The following is a 15,082-nucleotide window of genomic DNA, read 5'->3' on the forward strand; positions in this document are numbered from 1 at the left end:
TACTGTTTGTTTTTTTCCTGTTTAGAAAGTCTAAATGCTATTTTACGAGCTCTACCAACGGGGCTCAGCCCCTTGACAGGATGAAAGTCAATAACTGGGACACCAGCATTGCTACATGTTGACTGCCTTCCAGAGGCTCGAGCCCTCATTGGTGGTTGTGGACCAATTCTACAGATCCTTCCAAGGGGACATGGACATGATGTCAACTTATTCAAGATTCAGATAAGATAACCAGTCTTAAAGGGTCATTACTTGTACATGAGTTCAAACTTTATACAAGTTTTGGTTGGTTCCTGGTGTTTTGATGAACTGGACAATGATGGTTACTAAAGAATGACAACACAAGATTTAAATATCGGATATTTTTCATTCACTCAAATATGTAAACAATACATGGACAATTCACCACACTGATAATCACATACAACTCGGCATGAAGACTTATGTCATAAGTATCTAGCCAGCGATCTACTTCTGTCGTAACGTCTGGCTCATGAACAAGTAGAGCCTCCAAAATCCATCTTTTGCTTTTTGAAGACAAAAACACCAGTCCATGCCAATAAAGCTGCACACTAATCCTCCTTTTCGTCCTCCTTTTCAGAGCTCTTCGGGCCAGGGAAAAAGACAAGGCCGACCATGATAACCAAATGACAAACATGTAAAGCACCACTGCTGTAGACAGTTGAAGGGTACGTGTTCCAACACAGCTCGATCACACCAAGGATTAGAAGCCTGAAATAAAGATGATGGAATTTACGAGGAAATGCTTGGACTGATACATGATACAAAGATTCATAGCATGTCAATCTCGTCAGCGGCTGGGACCTTAAAACGCTGGGACAGCGACAAAGAAGACTCACCGCGCCACCACCGGCAGATTCGTTGACCATAACAGATACGGCAGTGTATGAAAATACCATACATAAAACTGGAAGTGAAGTGAGCGGCTGAACACCACACCAATGAAATTGGCAGTAAAAAGGGGCAGTAAAATATCTGAAGATCTGGTTAAGGCAAAATAGGTCTCGGCATTTATGTTCTTGGACTTGGCAGGTATGTTTTTGGTCTTGGAAGGTAGGTTCTTGATCTTGGCAGGAATGTCTCATAACTCTAGCTTGTCTGGTCAAGTGGTTGGTTCAGGTAACTGGTCTCAGCACCTTTCCTACGATCCCACAGCTCTCTTAGTATTAAAACTAAGACCATGAAAAGGATACCATTGACATCTAGTATTTTCATCACAGGCTGCCAGCTGAGAAGTCGCCGTGGTCCACCGTACAAACTGAAACGTTGAGACAAAGGCACTATAGTTTTGCAGTCACCTTACAAATCCCAATATGTTTTGTGATCATGCCTTTAAAAGGTGTTTGTTCGATGTCGTGTTGAACAGCGAAAGAAACAATGTTTGGTAACAACTGTTTCATGATCAACTGAGGTTTATTGATGACCAGCTTAGAAGAAGAAAACCGGCAGAGACCTTCATTGTCGGTGATTACTACTAATAAGAAAGATATTCGAAATTAGCATCAGCGCAGGGCCACAATAAGTTCCAACCTGAGGTTGCAGTGATAACTTACATGCTCCATTTACACCAAAAAAAGTAGACGAGCACGACTAAGTGAAGTGCTAACAATCCAGCATGGAAATGACGATTAAGGAAAATGTCCAATGGAAGGAACCGCCAGTTGACTGTCCATTTGAAGGTGAACTGTCGCCCCAGGTCAAACGCTCGCTGGATGTAGCCAACGGGGTTTTTCAACAAAAATGGAAGTCCTAATAAGACCTGAAAGTAAAATGATTTAGGTTTATTATGGAAAGTTACAACGTTTAACTCTTTTTCTTCCTCTTCTTCATCTTACAGGAACCTTTTCATCACAGTGACTAAGATGAGATAAGGTTCCACGCATTCCTTTAGCTATTAAGATCAGTAACATGAGAGGATACATACCTGAACAGAAGCACAGAGACTAAGATGTGATATGGTTCCACGCATTCCTTTAGCTAAGATCAGTAACATGAGGAGGGCAGGGGCAAAGAGGAGCACATTCATCTTGATCGACACACCAACACTGCAAGGAGAAAATGTAACACTTACAGTTAACCCCCATCAATTTTGTTTCACCAGTTTGCCTCAAGGTAGAAGGGTGTCTTAGGGAAAGCAGGGTGTGTCACAAATGATGTAATTGAGAGGCCTGACTAACATTGTTGGTACGAGTAACTCCTTACCTGTACAGTATACATGCCCATGCCCACTGGTTGCTTATCATCAAGTTGATGGCTGCATAAAGGAATATCATGGCCACTGGATCATTGAATAGTCGGAGAATGTAAATGGAGTGGATGCGGTAAGATGCGCAGCACATGAAGAAAAACACATAGGGTGGAACCTGAAAAAAACCCATAGAGACTGATTAGACAATCATTTGCAAGTTTCCTAACGCCACTCAGAGAGCGAGATACCCAAAGCATGAGAACCAGTGGACAGAGAATCCTTTTTGGAGAAAAATTACACCAAGATATCTTGATTCGTTCCAGTAGTTTAAGGTCAAATTGTAAAGTTATTCATTATATGAAGGGTTTTGTTTTGAAACAGGTAAAAATCAACACTCATTCTTCAATTACCTTTCTTGCTTTCCTGTAGATATTGAACACAAGGACCAGGGTGAGAAGATAGAGAAGAGCAAAGACGTACTGAGCGACCCGGATGTTGGCCCCATGATTGGTCAGGTAGTATAGCACCATGAAGATGTACACAAATCCAGCAGGATACCTAGACAAAGTCAATTTGATTGTGCATGAATTATATGAGGCATCAATTGATATTTTTTTGTTGATGTTTGTAGTACCTATAGCTAAAGTTGAAATGGGCTCAAAACTTGGACTGAGCTCTTCAACGCCTTCATTACATGTAGACCTGGGGGGAGTAAGGCAAGTTTGACAAAGAGACCAGCCGAGGCTCATTGACATTCTGACTGTTGGGTTCAAACCAGAGACATCTTGATAGCTAGCTGAGAGTCTGAGCCGCTAGACCATAGATGCAGTGAAAAGGTTAGACCATTCTATACTCACACAAGAGGTCCAGTGTCACCCTTGAGCTCTGTATAATCGAACGTTCCATTCACCACACCTTCCACTTCTTGCATGTAAGCAACCCAGTCAATCTCCGTATCTGATATTAGAAATGATAACAAGTGTTCTTGAAATGTTATGGAAACTGTGGGGACTGTAAAAATATGCTGTATCTGTCAGTGTCACTGACACTGTGACAGATAGATCATGCATATGATCTAGCAAAACAACTGTCTGGTGTCACTGTCAGTGTTGATGCTTCGGAAATATCAAGTTGGAGAGGCAGTAATGATTTGGGCATTACCTATATTTAGTTTTTGGCTCTGAGCAGTTGAGTGGTGCGATTGCAATTATTCAGCACGGCTATTACAGACACTGATTTACAAGGGATTTTCACCAAAAGAACACAGTGGTGACATAGTGGCGCCATAGCGAGACATTTCAAGAAACTAAAAAGGTGAGAAGTCCTTCAGGGTAAAAGGCCAACATAACTAAAATTAGCACTAACATTTAATTTTCAATATGACAAATACATTGACAATGACTTCTGCTATAAAAAGGAGGCCAATGACTAGCCATGGGGCTGACGGATCGAACACAAACTTGGGAAGTTTGCGTGGCGAAAAAGCCGACCGAATTTTTCTCAAGGAGGCTGCCATCTTGAATCTTGAAATGCAATCCGAAAATTTTGATTTGTTTGATTGGAACGATGGACTTGAAAGAGCTATGTGTACCTACTGTAACAGATAATTATGTACAGATCAGTTACACATGTGTATATACGTTTGTTACATTCTTATACCCTGAGTGAGCAATGCCCAGAAGGATAATCAACTTCACCTCCACCTGTCACTGTCTTCGGCAGGCCACACGGCACATGGGATGGCACACCGACAACAACAACACGTAAGGTCTCGTTAGGGAGTTTTTCACGAATGTACGCGATGATGACGTGCCCAATTAACAGGACGTAACATCTATTTTAAAATGCGTTTCCAAAGTGATTGCATGAGGACAACTCATTTGTGTCGTATATCACTGGAAATGCCCGATTCCCCTGATTCTGCAGGATGTTAAATCGGACATTTTATTTCCTTAAATAAATCATAAACGTCGCATTTGCTCCTAGCTCTGTTCACCATCCCAAATGGCAATATTGCCATTTGGGCCGGACAGTCACGGAAAAACCCAAATATTACACATTTATCCCTGAATAATTCTACCGTGACCATTCTCCCGTGAAAGAAAGTTTCTTACGCTACACAAAAATTAAAAAAAATTAGGGTCAACCGTTCAACTTTTGTTGAGATTTGTTGTATTTTGCACAAATTAACGAACAACGCACCAACTGGCACTGGACGGCATTTCAACACGGGGCCGACGCACATTCCAAGTTCATTGTACACATACGTCGGCAACAACAGTAAAATGTGTAGTTTCTTGTTAGCTGCCTATTGAGTAGTGCTCTAGATTTCAAACACTCTAAAAAACATTTATTTACCAAAGAAACTGCTAAATCAACACTGGCATACTGTGAGGACGAATAAAATCAATATTTTTTAAGAACTATGATAACGGTTGGCCGCGCATGAATACAAAAAAACTCCCTAATTACTTACTACGTCACCTGTTATTACTAGAAGAACTCCGACATCCCTCATCGAGGATGTAACATATCGCAAATAAAATGGCGGCCAACTCTTCCAAATGAGTTGTTTTTCTAGCTATTATTTTCTTCTTTTCAGCAACTAATAAAGATAAAATACAATTTATCCAATGTTAAGAACATACAAAAGGACCTAGAGAATTAAGTGAGTGCAACAATAAAAGCTGTTTCGGATTACAAGAACGTTTCTCGGAAGCCCAAACTTCGAGTGTTCGAACAGCGCGTGTGACTGAATGTACGTGCGTGCTCGGTGAATGTATAGACGACCTGCGAAAATAAATTTCGGCCATTTCAGGAACCAGCTTATTCAACTTTCAAGCAATTTCCTTGTCCGTTTATGTCGTTCAGTGTATGATATTTAATATCTTGAATGCTTAGCCTTTTGCCAGTTTTGGTGGTGATTTGATTTAAAACATGACTAGTTTGGTGGACGCTGGATGCCTGGTCCCTGGAAGTGGAACATTTTAGTCGACAACTCGCTAATCTAGCACACAAATGTCATGAAACGATCAGGAAATGTGGGAAATGTTCTGTTTATTTCGTTCATGACAATTAGATTTTATTTTGATGACTTTAAAATGCTCTTAAACTGATGAACGCTCTTTAGTATGAACCTGTCATGGGGCCTCCAAGCCAAATGTCCAATGACGGTCAAGTCGGATACGCCACCATACGGCGATACGCTATGCCAAATAAGGGTCACCCTATCCTTTAGCCTACGGGCCGGGGCCGGGTATAGGCTGTCCCTTTTTTGGCTTCTGACTTTCCTGTTGATTTCATGAAATCTTGTGCTATCCTTTTCAGGGCAACGACGATGGACCACTACCAGCCCCCCCAGAGGTTCTTTCATATGCCTAAGTTTGAGCAGAATGCTGCCCTCCAGACGCGACCATGGCATGGAAATATCCATCGCCCTTCATTCAAGCCCCATATGCATGGGCAGGCCCACAACCAGTCCCAGCAGCTGTTGACTGGCCAAGGGGCAAATTTCAACGGCAAGCAAATAAGGAAGTCCATACATAGAAGGACAGTTGATTATAATGCAGCTTGTGTTAAACATCTTGAGGTGAGTCGATCAACCCTATGATGTAGGCTTGATCTGATACCTTTATGAAGTTGTTGATGAATAGTGGAATGGTCGACACCTGGTCTTGCAAGGTTTCTGTTGTCGGTAGATTCTTGGTAAGACGAACATGCTATCGCACTGGATCCTGTCTGTAAAGGTCAAGAATTCTTTATATCTTTCCAAAGGTTAGTAGTAGTACGTTCAGGTGCTAACGATTTGTCAGACGGTTATGCCAAGAGTCGATAAATTGCCTGTGGCATCAAACGAGGCATGAAAGGCAACCCAGTGAGGAGCCAGTTCTCATCATTTCTTGTTATTGCAGAATCGTATTTGGCAGAGGGACTATCGGGACATGCGAGTTCTGGCACCAGATTATATCTATTACCCAGAGGTAAGTTGCAAACACTGACAATGTCCAACCAGTGTACTGATAGGTTGGTGTTATCAACCAGTTCATGTTGTAACATCCTGATACTAACGTTGCTGAGTTGCTGTCATCATCACTTAGGACTGTGCAGACCTTCAGTTGGGGATCAAGATTTGCCAACCACAGGATGGGAGAGATCGGGTGGGCAAATTATGTTTGCTAGCTCCAGGAAAGGGGTTGTATAAGTTTTCTTGTTTTCAGATGGTGCCTCCACTTGGCTTGAATCACAATCCCATGAACAGCATAACCAGCAAACATATCAGGACATCCATGAACAAACTCAGATGCCCGATATTCTCCCTATGCGTAAGTTACAAGACCGAGTTTGTTTCCCCAGGCAATAATACTGTTTTTTTACCTGTAAAACATCAACAAGCATAGGTAATATTTTGAGGTACTGCTGTACCGGCTAGGCAATCGACATTCTTAAGATCACGTCAGGTCAGGAAAAGAAATATCAAGAAGGTGCAACCCTTTTTTCTCTGAATCCTGGCTCTGGCTGTGGAACCATTCCTTGATGTAACCATGCCTTTATTTACAGTTTTGTTCAAATCTGTCTTCAATTTCAGTGGACACCGGAGGGGAGAAGACTGGTAACGGGTGCATCCAGTGGGGAGTTCACTTTATGGAACGGTTTGACCTTCAACTTTGAGACGATATTACAGGTTAGTCCAGACCCTGCCATGTACATATGTCGGTTCAAATTGGCATCCAACACATTATCCTCGAGTAATGTGTTTAGCTCAACAGACAGGTGAAAACCAAGACATTGCTGAGTACAAGTCTGATAAAAGATAGTGATCGGAAAGCTGGGGAGGACCTTACAGACACACTTCATGCTTGTGGTCAACCTCAGTTAAAAGGTTTACATTGTATCTTTGCATCCTCTAAGTAACTATCATGTAGGACTTTGAGATTTGGGATCAATGATCAGTTACTCATTTCAGATTGCTTCTACTTAATTGTGTGTGTTCAACCCATTCATTGAAACACTTTTTAGGAGATTTATGAAGAGAACCGTGTGTAAACTGTCACTGCAGATGCTGCTAATCTCTTTAATTTCAGTCATTTGTGGACATTTGGTAAGCCTGGGTGTAGTGGTGGCTTTCTTCTCGCCCTGTGCTCTGTTACTTTTCACAGTGTGAAGGATGATGTTGAGACCTATCCCCTCAAGTTCAGCTGCAGAAACTGCATGTAAATGAGCAAACTTGGTAATCTTGCATATACACTGCCCCTGTTGAAATCATTTCCGTCCTGTTTCTTTCAATATCTTTTAGGAAACCAAGATGAAATGTCTGTCAGCTGGTCGGGCAATACCGACTTTTGGGTGTTAAAGATTTCGTTCAAATCCACAACTATTGTTGCTCTCTATGCATACTTACTAACTAGTAATTCCCTCCACCTTCAATTCCAGGCTCACGATGCACCAGTCCGTACAATGGGATGGAGTCACAATGACCAGTGGATGTTAACGGCTGATAACTCGGGCTTCATTAAATACTGGCAGTCGAATATGAACAATGTTAAGATGTTCCAAGCCCATAAAGAGGCGGTGAGAGATCTAAGGTGGGAAGATCAAACCGATCACAACATATTCGTTATTTATTTATTGTTTTTTCAAATATTTTGTAGTTTTTTGGCAATAAAGTCTTATCACATACTCTGGTTGTGCATCTGACTTGAATGAGGGAGTAGGGGGTTGTTTTAAGCTAAGAAGTAGTTTCTGGGAAAAATTAAGGGTACTATTTTCATAGAGTGTTTTTTAATGAACAAGAATGTTTATTTTTAGTCTATTTCATATACACATATATATATCGGTGCTATTCAATGTAATGTTTTTGGAAATATATTTGGGTGCAAATATTGTATCCTGTGCTGTTTTTATAGTCAGTTTGCACTATCAGTTATCATCATATGCACATTTGAAAATAAAGTAAACTACTTTTGCTAGAAGTAAAATTACTTGTGCCAGAAGTAATTGATCTCCATGTTTTCAGATATGGAGTCAAACTGTAGATGTTGTACTGTAGTCAATAAAGCTAGGGGTTTGGGGGTTAGATTAGATTACACTGTCTGGATGAAATATACTTGAGGAGCCACCATGATATCTATCACCTGAATAAAATGAGAATTTCAAACCTAGGATAGACCAATCAGCCCCCTTTCCTGATTTCTATGGCCGCCAAATGAAATCACACAAGGCCAGCTCCCTTTCTTTTGCCTTGATTAGATCACTGGCCTTTGAATAAAGCCTGTTTAGGCATGGCCAAATTAAACCTGAATCAAAATATCCAGACATAACCTTCAGGATTTGGAAACCAAGCAATCGCATCGTCCAACGGATCTTGTATCTAATAAAGTTTATTCTGACCAGTTCAGCGCGGCCACTCAATAAAGCCTGTTTGGGCCTGGCCAATCTAATGTCTCATACTAATATGAATGATCGGATCTTTGGCCTTCCTAATAAAGATAATATCGGCCGCTAAGATTCGTTCAAAAATTACTCTGTCCGTTTCTGTTATCTATATAACAGATCGGACTCATCAGTTTGCATGTCGGTCAAGTCTGCAACTGAATCTGGATTCAAATAAAACATGTTAAATATGGCCACCTAATAAAGATAAACAGGCCAGAGAAGGTTCTTTTCATGTACTGATATTTTCACAATAAAGATATCAAGTTCCAACCATTTTCAATAAAGATATATTTTGAGATTACGTTTTGGGGTATTCTTTGCACCGGTTGCATATCTTTATCCCGAGACTGGGTGAATTGAATCTGGATCCTGGGTGCGAGTTGTTTCCAGTCACTGGGTCATCAAGGGACACTGGAGCACAGAACCTTCTCAAGGGATACAATTCAATCTGGACGTTGCTTTGGATTTACTTTGTTAAATTAACTACTATAATTTACTGTTAACAATGGAAATAGAAATAAAGTTCAGGCCTACTTAGCATCTTCATACTGTTAACTGCAAATTTTCGCGAGCATTTTTTTCTTCAGATTTCACAAAAATAAAGTATCACAGAAAGTTATTCTTTGATTGGAAAAGCTATACTCTGATTTGCTATTTTACTGATATCTCTGTTGAAATGATTGTATTTTCTCTAATAAACTTGCACCACCACCTTGTCTATTTTCCAACAGTTTTTGCCCTTCCGATACGAAATTCACCACCTGTTCCGACGACGGTACGGTTCGAATATGGGATTTTATGAAATGCACGGAAGAGAGGATTCTACGAGGTACGTTTGATCTTCATTCGGATAGTATCTTTTGACTTCGACAGGTCCCAGAAGAAAAGATGTGATGTGAAAAAGGAAACTCTTCTGCTGCTCCCTATCTCGTGACCCTCGATGACCTTGCAGGAAGCAGCTCCACCCAGGATTGTGTGAATGTGGTGTGTTGTCAAATGCCTTCACCCCTTCTTTTCGGGCTGCCCATTCAGTCCACACGCTTCAAAATTTGGCAACTCCACTTAATGTTGTTGCGGAGATGTATTTGAGAAAATTAAGGTGTACTGAGTGGTCAAACCCCTCCCCGCACATTGCCATGTTGATAGCAGGGATAAAGGTGATCTGCCTTCAGCAACTGAATAGAATATGGATGAGTCGTGGACGTGACACTCCCCTGAACACACTTGAGCGGGAACGTGTTCCTTCGCTGGCTTATAAAGAGAATCTTGCCCTCTGTGAAGTCATCCTTTGACCTTCTGCACATGTACTCGGGGAGGGGGAAACCATTAAATTGAGATGAATGTTTCATCTCTCCCTTTCTGACTGGTGCTAGAGGCTGTGTAGGTATGTCATTAGGACGGCCATTTTGGATGTCCCCCCGTTGACCAGGAGGGATCAGTCGCTGAGTGGTTGGAGCACCGGGCTTATAACCAGGAGGTGATAGGTTCGACACTCGAACGCACCAGCACTTTTTCATCGTTGTGTCGAGCAAGACACTTTACCCTTCTTGCTTCTCTCCACCAAGGAGTAAATTGATACCAGGCTTGTCAGATGAGCCGTTTTGCCCAGCCGACTTTATCTTGCTTGCATTTCTCCCATGCGGATACAAACACTATATACAATTTCCCTCTGTCTAGGCCATGGCTCTGATGTCAAGTGTGTGGACTGGCATCCACAGAAGGCCCTCATCATCTCTGGAAGCAAGGACAGTCAGCAACCAATCAAACTCTGGGATCCAAGAACAGGAACGGGCTTGGCTACACTGTAAGTTCATTCTCTCGGCTTGATCAAAATTGCTACCCATGCCTTGGTGTGTATCATTCATTGCTGCAGGATTGGTTGGGGACAGCAGGTTTTCTTGGTGGCATCACCACCCATTGCAAGACTGCTGATGCGTTCTTGTATCTTTGTTCTTGTATCTTGCATTTGATTCCAGGCACGCCCACAAAAACACTTGTCTTGACGTCAAGTGGAACCAGAATGGTAACTGGTTCCTGACAGCGTCACGTGATCACCTCCTCAAAGTGTTCGACGTCCGCAACATCAAAGAAGAAGTACAAGCATTCAAGGGCCACAAACAGGGCGTGATATGTGGGGCCTGGCATCCGTTACATGAGACGTTGTTCTGCAGCGGTGGTTATGATGGGGCCATCATGTTCTGGAATGTTGGGTAAGTGACTCAGAAAGACAATGATACTATAACTTCGGTCATTAGAGGTAAAGTTCATTGGCTAATAGACTTGGGAACTTATGTTAAAAATCTCTCGTCCATGTATGCATGCATTCTTTATGAGGGGCCCGACTCTGACTCTCTTCAGTCTTGTGCTGCAACATTAAACCATTTCTGTTCTCATCCATTTCGTTTCAGTATTGAGAAGGAAGTTGGTGTGATTGAAAATGCTCATGAAGCTATGATATGGAAGTTAGCCTGGCATCCACTTGGCCATACACTGGCATCAGGGTCAAACGACCACACTACGTAAGTTGACCTCATCTGCATTCCCATTAAAGATATTATACAGAGATATTACGTCACAGTATCAAGTCGGAATACAAAGCCATTTCTAAACATTCACCTCTCATTTTCTCTGCTGATCATTCCAGGAAATTCTGGACGCGTAATCGGCCCGGTGATAAGATGAGAGATCGCTACAATCTGAACACTCTACCTGTTGGCCTCGAAGATGGAGATGGAGGTGAGTCTGGTTTTGAAGATGGTTTTCAAAAACTTCTCAATCAAACTTATAAAGTTTGTTATTTGAAGTCACAGGGTGCAGTGCTGTTGAACAGACATATGATGTTTCACATGATAATGAAGTTTTTCATGGAATAAATCAGCTTGTTCATCAACTTATTTTGTGTCTTGCAGAGGAGGTACCAGATTCCGTGATTCCTGGGATGGGAATGGAACCGATTCCTCCGGTAGAGGAAGAGAAGCCTAAGGGTAAGTGCATTCCCATGTATAGTTTGCTAAATTGTACATTTGTGAATTGCTTGTATAGCTTGATATGAGGTCAGTTCTTTGGTCAGTGACTGTAGTTTCTACCATAATGCCATATAAGTTCAGTGGCTCCATCTCCAGCCAGTGTCAGTTTTAGGATTTTAGTCTGCAGGTAGTGACACGGTCACTGCCTGTGTGACCTCATTAGCCTTAGGCATGGTGTCACAAAGTGTTTGTTTAATGATTACAGAACCAGAAGGCCCCAGCATCCCTGGCCTGGATTGGTCTGAGGAAGATCACCAGCTGCTTGTCATCCAGGAACGCCAAGAGAAGCTCAATATGCTGAAGCGAAAGAAGATCCCGTATGCCAAACCTGTCCCCAGGGATTTCCAAGATGCTTGGGATAGTGGTGAGGTTGCAGCAGAAGAGCAGGTTGAAATCACACGAGAGTCACAGAAGGATGAGAAAAAGGATAAGGAGAGAGATCGAGACAGAGACAGAAAGGACCGGGGCCGTGATAGAGATAAAAATAGAGATAGGGATCGAGATCGTGACAGGAACAAAGATCGAAAAAGAGATGGAGGTGATCGAGATGGTGACCGGGATCGTCATCGAGATCGAGATAGGAAAAGAAGCCGTGCTAGAAATAGAGATAACGAAAGGGACCTAAAAGACGAGATGAGAGGTAGAGAATTGAAAATATTTTTTTCGTTGTGATCCGTGGCTTTGGTCATTAGAACAGCCTCTACTTTTCACTTGAATCAAATTTTGAAATATTTTGTTTTCTTCAGAATGGGGACCACAGTGCAGAAGTAGTATGTCATCATCTATTTGACAAATCCCTGAGTATTTTGCTGCAGTGTTCTAGCCATTGATTCACTCATGCCACACATTGTCTTAACATCTTACCCATTATCCTATCACCATGATGTAATTCGAAGGAGTCCATTTTCTTTTTTTACAGAAGCAGCTGAAGTAACCAAGAACAGTTCTGGCGTGCCTTCCCTCATGGACATGAAAACAACACCAACTCCTTCCCTGTTTGCCCAGACACCTTCTGATCAGACTGGCTTGGTTGGACAGAATATCATTATGAGGCCCCCACAGCAAGAAGGTAAGTGGACTTACGTTTTTATTACATTTCTCTGTCTATGTGATGTTTTGACGTGACCTTCAGCTGTGTTTTGTGGACCAACAACACCAAACAGTCCAAGCCAAGTTGACAATCCATTCCCAGGCAAATACTTGTAGAGGTGGGGACATCCCCCTTGAATAATTTGAGAGGGAGACATTTCACCCCCTCGCGAGGAGGCCCTGTCGGCACTGAAAACCAGGACTATGTTTATTGTATGTTTCTCTCTGCAGGCATGGTGACACCTCTGATGTCTGGCGGCCTGGGACGAGCCCCACAACAGAGCTTCGTTGAAGCCGGCCTCAAGGAATTGAGGCAAACTACAGAACATCCTTTGGACACAGACGACCGAGTCATCCCAATGTTTGCTGGTGATGAGGATTTACGTGGTGGGAAAGAAGTGTTTGATGATTTTGGCCATTTCGGCAGGTCGCAGGATTTCGATGGATGGAGTAAACAGACAGAGTTCGGTGAGACAGAAAATCGGTTTTTGAAGAAAATGAATATGGGAGACTTGGACGACAGGTCATCTGGAGCTACGTTTGGAAATAATCGGTTCAGTCAAAATAATCGTGGCGGACGAGGATTCAATAATGGGCGAGGTAAAAATGACAGAAATATGGATAGTGACTTGAGAGAAAGTCGCGACAGTGATTTTCGACGGGGTTCTGATACTTCTGGAAATTGGAGTCGTGAGAACCGTTTGGGTAATCGCGATGATGATCAGATGCCACGATGGTCTGAGAGCAGTGTGGCTTCTGATCTTGACTTGAGAGGCAACAGGGACAGTGGGTCGCGCGACAGGGATGACAGGTTCGCACAAAATGACAATCGCGGTATGAAAAGGTCGTGGGACTCTGGCCCTGGTGATTCGATGGGTCAAGGGTCACAGGAAGATACAGGTGACTTTGATTTACGGCGGTCCAGCTTCCAAGAATCAAAAGATGAGGATCGCAGGGGACGAGGTGGTCGGGGGCGTGGGCGTGGGCGTGGGCGTGGTGGTCGTGGCAGTTCACGTGGAGATCGAGGTAGTTCTCGCGGTGGATCCCGGGGGGGTTTCAATGATAAGAAGGACTGGAGCAAAGGTTCAGATCAAGATGATAGGAGTTCAGAGCGAGGTCGTGGACGTGGCAGAGGTGACCGAGGTGGGCGTGGCAGGGGCAGGGGCAGAGGTGACCCGCGGAAAAGTCGGGGTGGCCAGGGGAAATAGATAGATTGGCACCTTTAAATTTCACCTCATGTATTGTGGCACTGCACATGGTCGGACACACGGCATGTTGTTGTTGGAGTCGAAATGCTGTCACTGGAGCCGAATATGAGTTCAGCCAAATATTTTGCACCTTAGTTTGACTGTTTGATGAAACTCATTGTTGAATTTCACTTTAAGTGGCAGAGGTAGCAGTTCTTGGGAACAATAAAACTTGTCCAAGAGTTTACTCCGCTCTCAATTGGAAAAAAAAGTCAAGTATATGAGAATAGTGTTGTAAATATTGCTTGATGAAGACCTACTGTGAAGGTTGCAATTCGTGGCCGTCTTGTGAAATCAGAAAGCCTAGATTTTGAAAATCTAAGTGTTCTCTGATAGCACGGCCGCCACTAATATATACGAAATGCAACTTTTACAGTATAATAGTCTGGGCATTTGACTGTAAATGTAGTGTGTATAGTGTAATGTTACGTTGTTCCAATCATGTAACTGTCTATGATACATGATGAAGGGACTCAGTATATCAAAATACGCTGAATCTAACAAGACCAATGTTTGATTACTCACCTGACCCTTTCTCCCTCCTCAAAGACTGAACTGGGTATAAAGCTTTCCTCTCAACTTTTTGGGATTCTAGGACATCTTTTATCATGAAACTACTCTACCTGGTGCCGTCTCTGTGACAGCAAACATTTCTATATTCCTAGAATAAAGCAAATTGGGGATTTAAAAGTTGTGTTCTTCCTTTAATATCCTTCGCAGAGTAGAGGATTTGCAATGATGTTAGGCATTAGAGGTGTGCCTGATGACTTCTCCCACTGGTGATCAACATGTCACACCACCCTCTGCCCTCCAGAGAAAACAATCTCGCACTTGCAGACGTTGTCACACCCCCTGCTCTCCAGGATTTGACATGGGCCTCCAACAGTGACTATCTGATGAGTTGCATCAGTTACATTATTTTCTTACCACACCACATAGTGGGGATTACTTGACACCTAATAAGCAACATGATCCAATATGGTCCTTCGAATTCCTATACATGCTTCCCGAAATTGGTGGCTTGCATTGGAACTAACTTTTTCCCCCTTGTCCGTCATTAAAGGCATTCAAGTGTGTTG

The 15,082-nt window shown here is 42.6% G+C and overlaps 2 protein-coding genes across 5 annotated transcripts; one reads left to right on the top strand and one right to left on the bottom strand.

Moving 5' to 3' along the window:
• Positions 1-360: 360 nt before the first annotated feature.
• LOC135496825 (dol-P-Man:Man(5)GlcNAc(2)-PP-Dol alpha-1,3-mannosyltransferase-like) lies at positions 361-3,913 on the bottom strand. Of its 3 annotated transcripts, none has more exons than XM_064786361.1 (9): positions 3,805-3,913; positions 3,067-3,166; positions 2,620-2,767; positions 2,224-2,384; positions 1,946-2,066; positions 1,575-1,780; positions 1,215-1,279; positions 861-996; positions 361-732 (listed from the first exon to the last, which is right to left on the bottom strand). In XM_064786361.1, the coding sequence occupies exons 2-9, from the start codon at positions 3,138-3,140 to the stop codon at positions 573-575; spliced, it is 1,071 nt and encodes a 356-aa protein (XP_064642431.1). In that variant the 5' UTR covers positions 3,141-3,166; positions 3,805-3,913; the 3' UTR covers positions 361-572. The 3 variants fall into 3 exon arrangements, with proteins under 3 accessions (XP_064642431.1, XP_064642429.1, XP_064642430.1); XM_064786359.1 differs by lacking the exon at positions 3,805-3,913 and adding an exon at positions 3,575-3,725; XM_064786360.1 differs by lacking the exon at positions 3,805-3,913 and adding an exon at positions 3,371-3,563.
• Positions 3,914-4,755: 842 nt separating this feature from the next.
• Positions 4,756-14,693, top strand: LOC135496607 (pre-mRNA 3' end processing protein WDR33-like). Of its 2 annotated transcripts, none has more exons than XM_064786024.1 (15): positions 4,756-4,877; positions 5,537-5,798; positions 6,121-6,189; positions 6,427-6,531; positions 6,795-6,890; positions 7,640-7,791; positions 9,373-9,470; positions 10,319-10,445; positions 10,618-10,851; positions 11,050-11,160; positions 11,286-11,377; positions 11,551-11,625; positions 11,873-12,307; positions 12,587-12,736; positions 12,988-14,693. In XM_064786024.1, exons 2-15 carry the CDS (start codon positions 5,547-5,549, stop codon positions 13,962-13,964), a joined length of 2,973 nt encoding a protein of 990 aa, XP_064642094.1. In that variant the 5' UTR covers positions 4,756-4,877; positions 5,537-5,546; the 3' UTR covers positions 13,965-14,693. The 2 variants fall into 2 exon arrangements, with proteins under 2 accessions (XP_064642094.1, XP_064642093.1); XM_064786023.1 differs by having other exon boundaries at positions 4,868-4,967.
• Positions 14,694-15,082: the final 389 nt, after the last annotated feature.

The sequence above is a fragment of the Lineus longissimus genome, chromosome 12 (assembly GCF_910592395.1).
Source record: "Lineus longissimus chromosome 12, tnLinLong1.2, whole genome shotgun sequence".
NCBI lineage: Eukaryota > Metazoa > Nemertea > Pilidiophora > Heteronemertea > Lineidae > Lineus > Lineus longissimus.

Bases quoted from the DNA above. Each gene is read 5' to 3' on its own strand.
- LOC135496825 (XM_064786359.1), bottom strand. From the start codon at position 3,725: ATGGCAGCCTCCTTGAGAAAAATTCGGTCGGCTTTTTCGCCACGCAAA. The intron at 2,067-2,223 runs GTAAGGAGTTAC...TTCTCCTTGCAG, and splicing joins TGGGCATGTATACTGTACAG to TGTTGGTGTGTCGATCAAGA. The intron at 997-1,214 runs GTATCCTTTTCA...CCAGATCTTCAG, and splicing joins GAAAATACTAGATGTCAATG to ATATTTTACTGCCCCTTTTT.
- LOC135496607 (XM_064786023.1), top strand. The intron at 6,190-6,426 runs GTAAGTTGCAAA...TCTTGTTTTCAG, and splicing joins ATTATATCTATTACCCAGAG to ATGGTGCCTCCACTTGGCTT. The intron at 12,308-12,586 runs GTAGAGAATTGA...CTTTTTTTACAG, and splicing joins CCTAAAAGACGAGATGAGAG to AAGCAGCTGAAGTAACCAAG.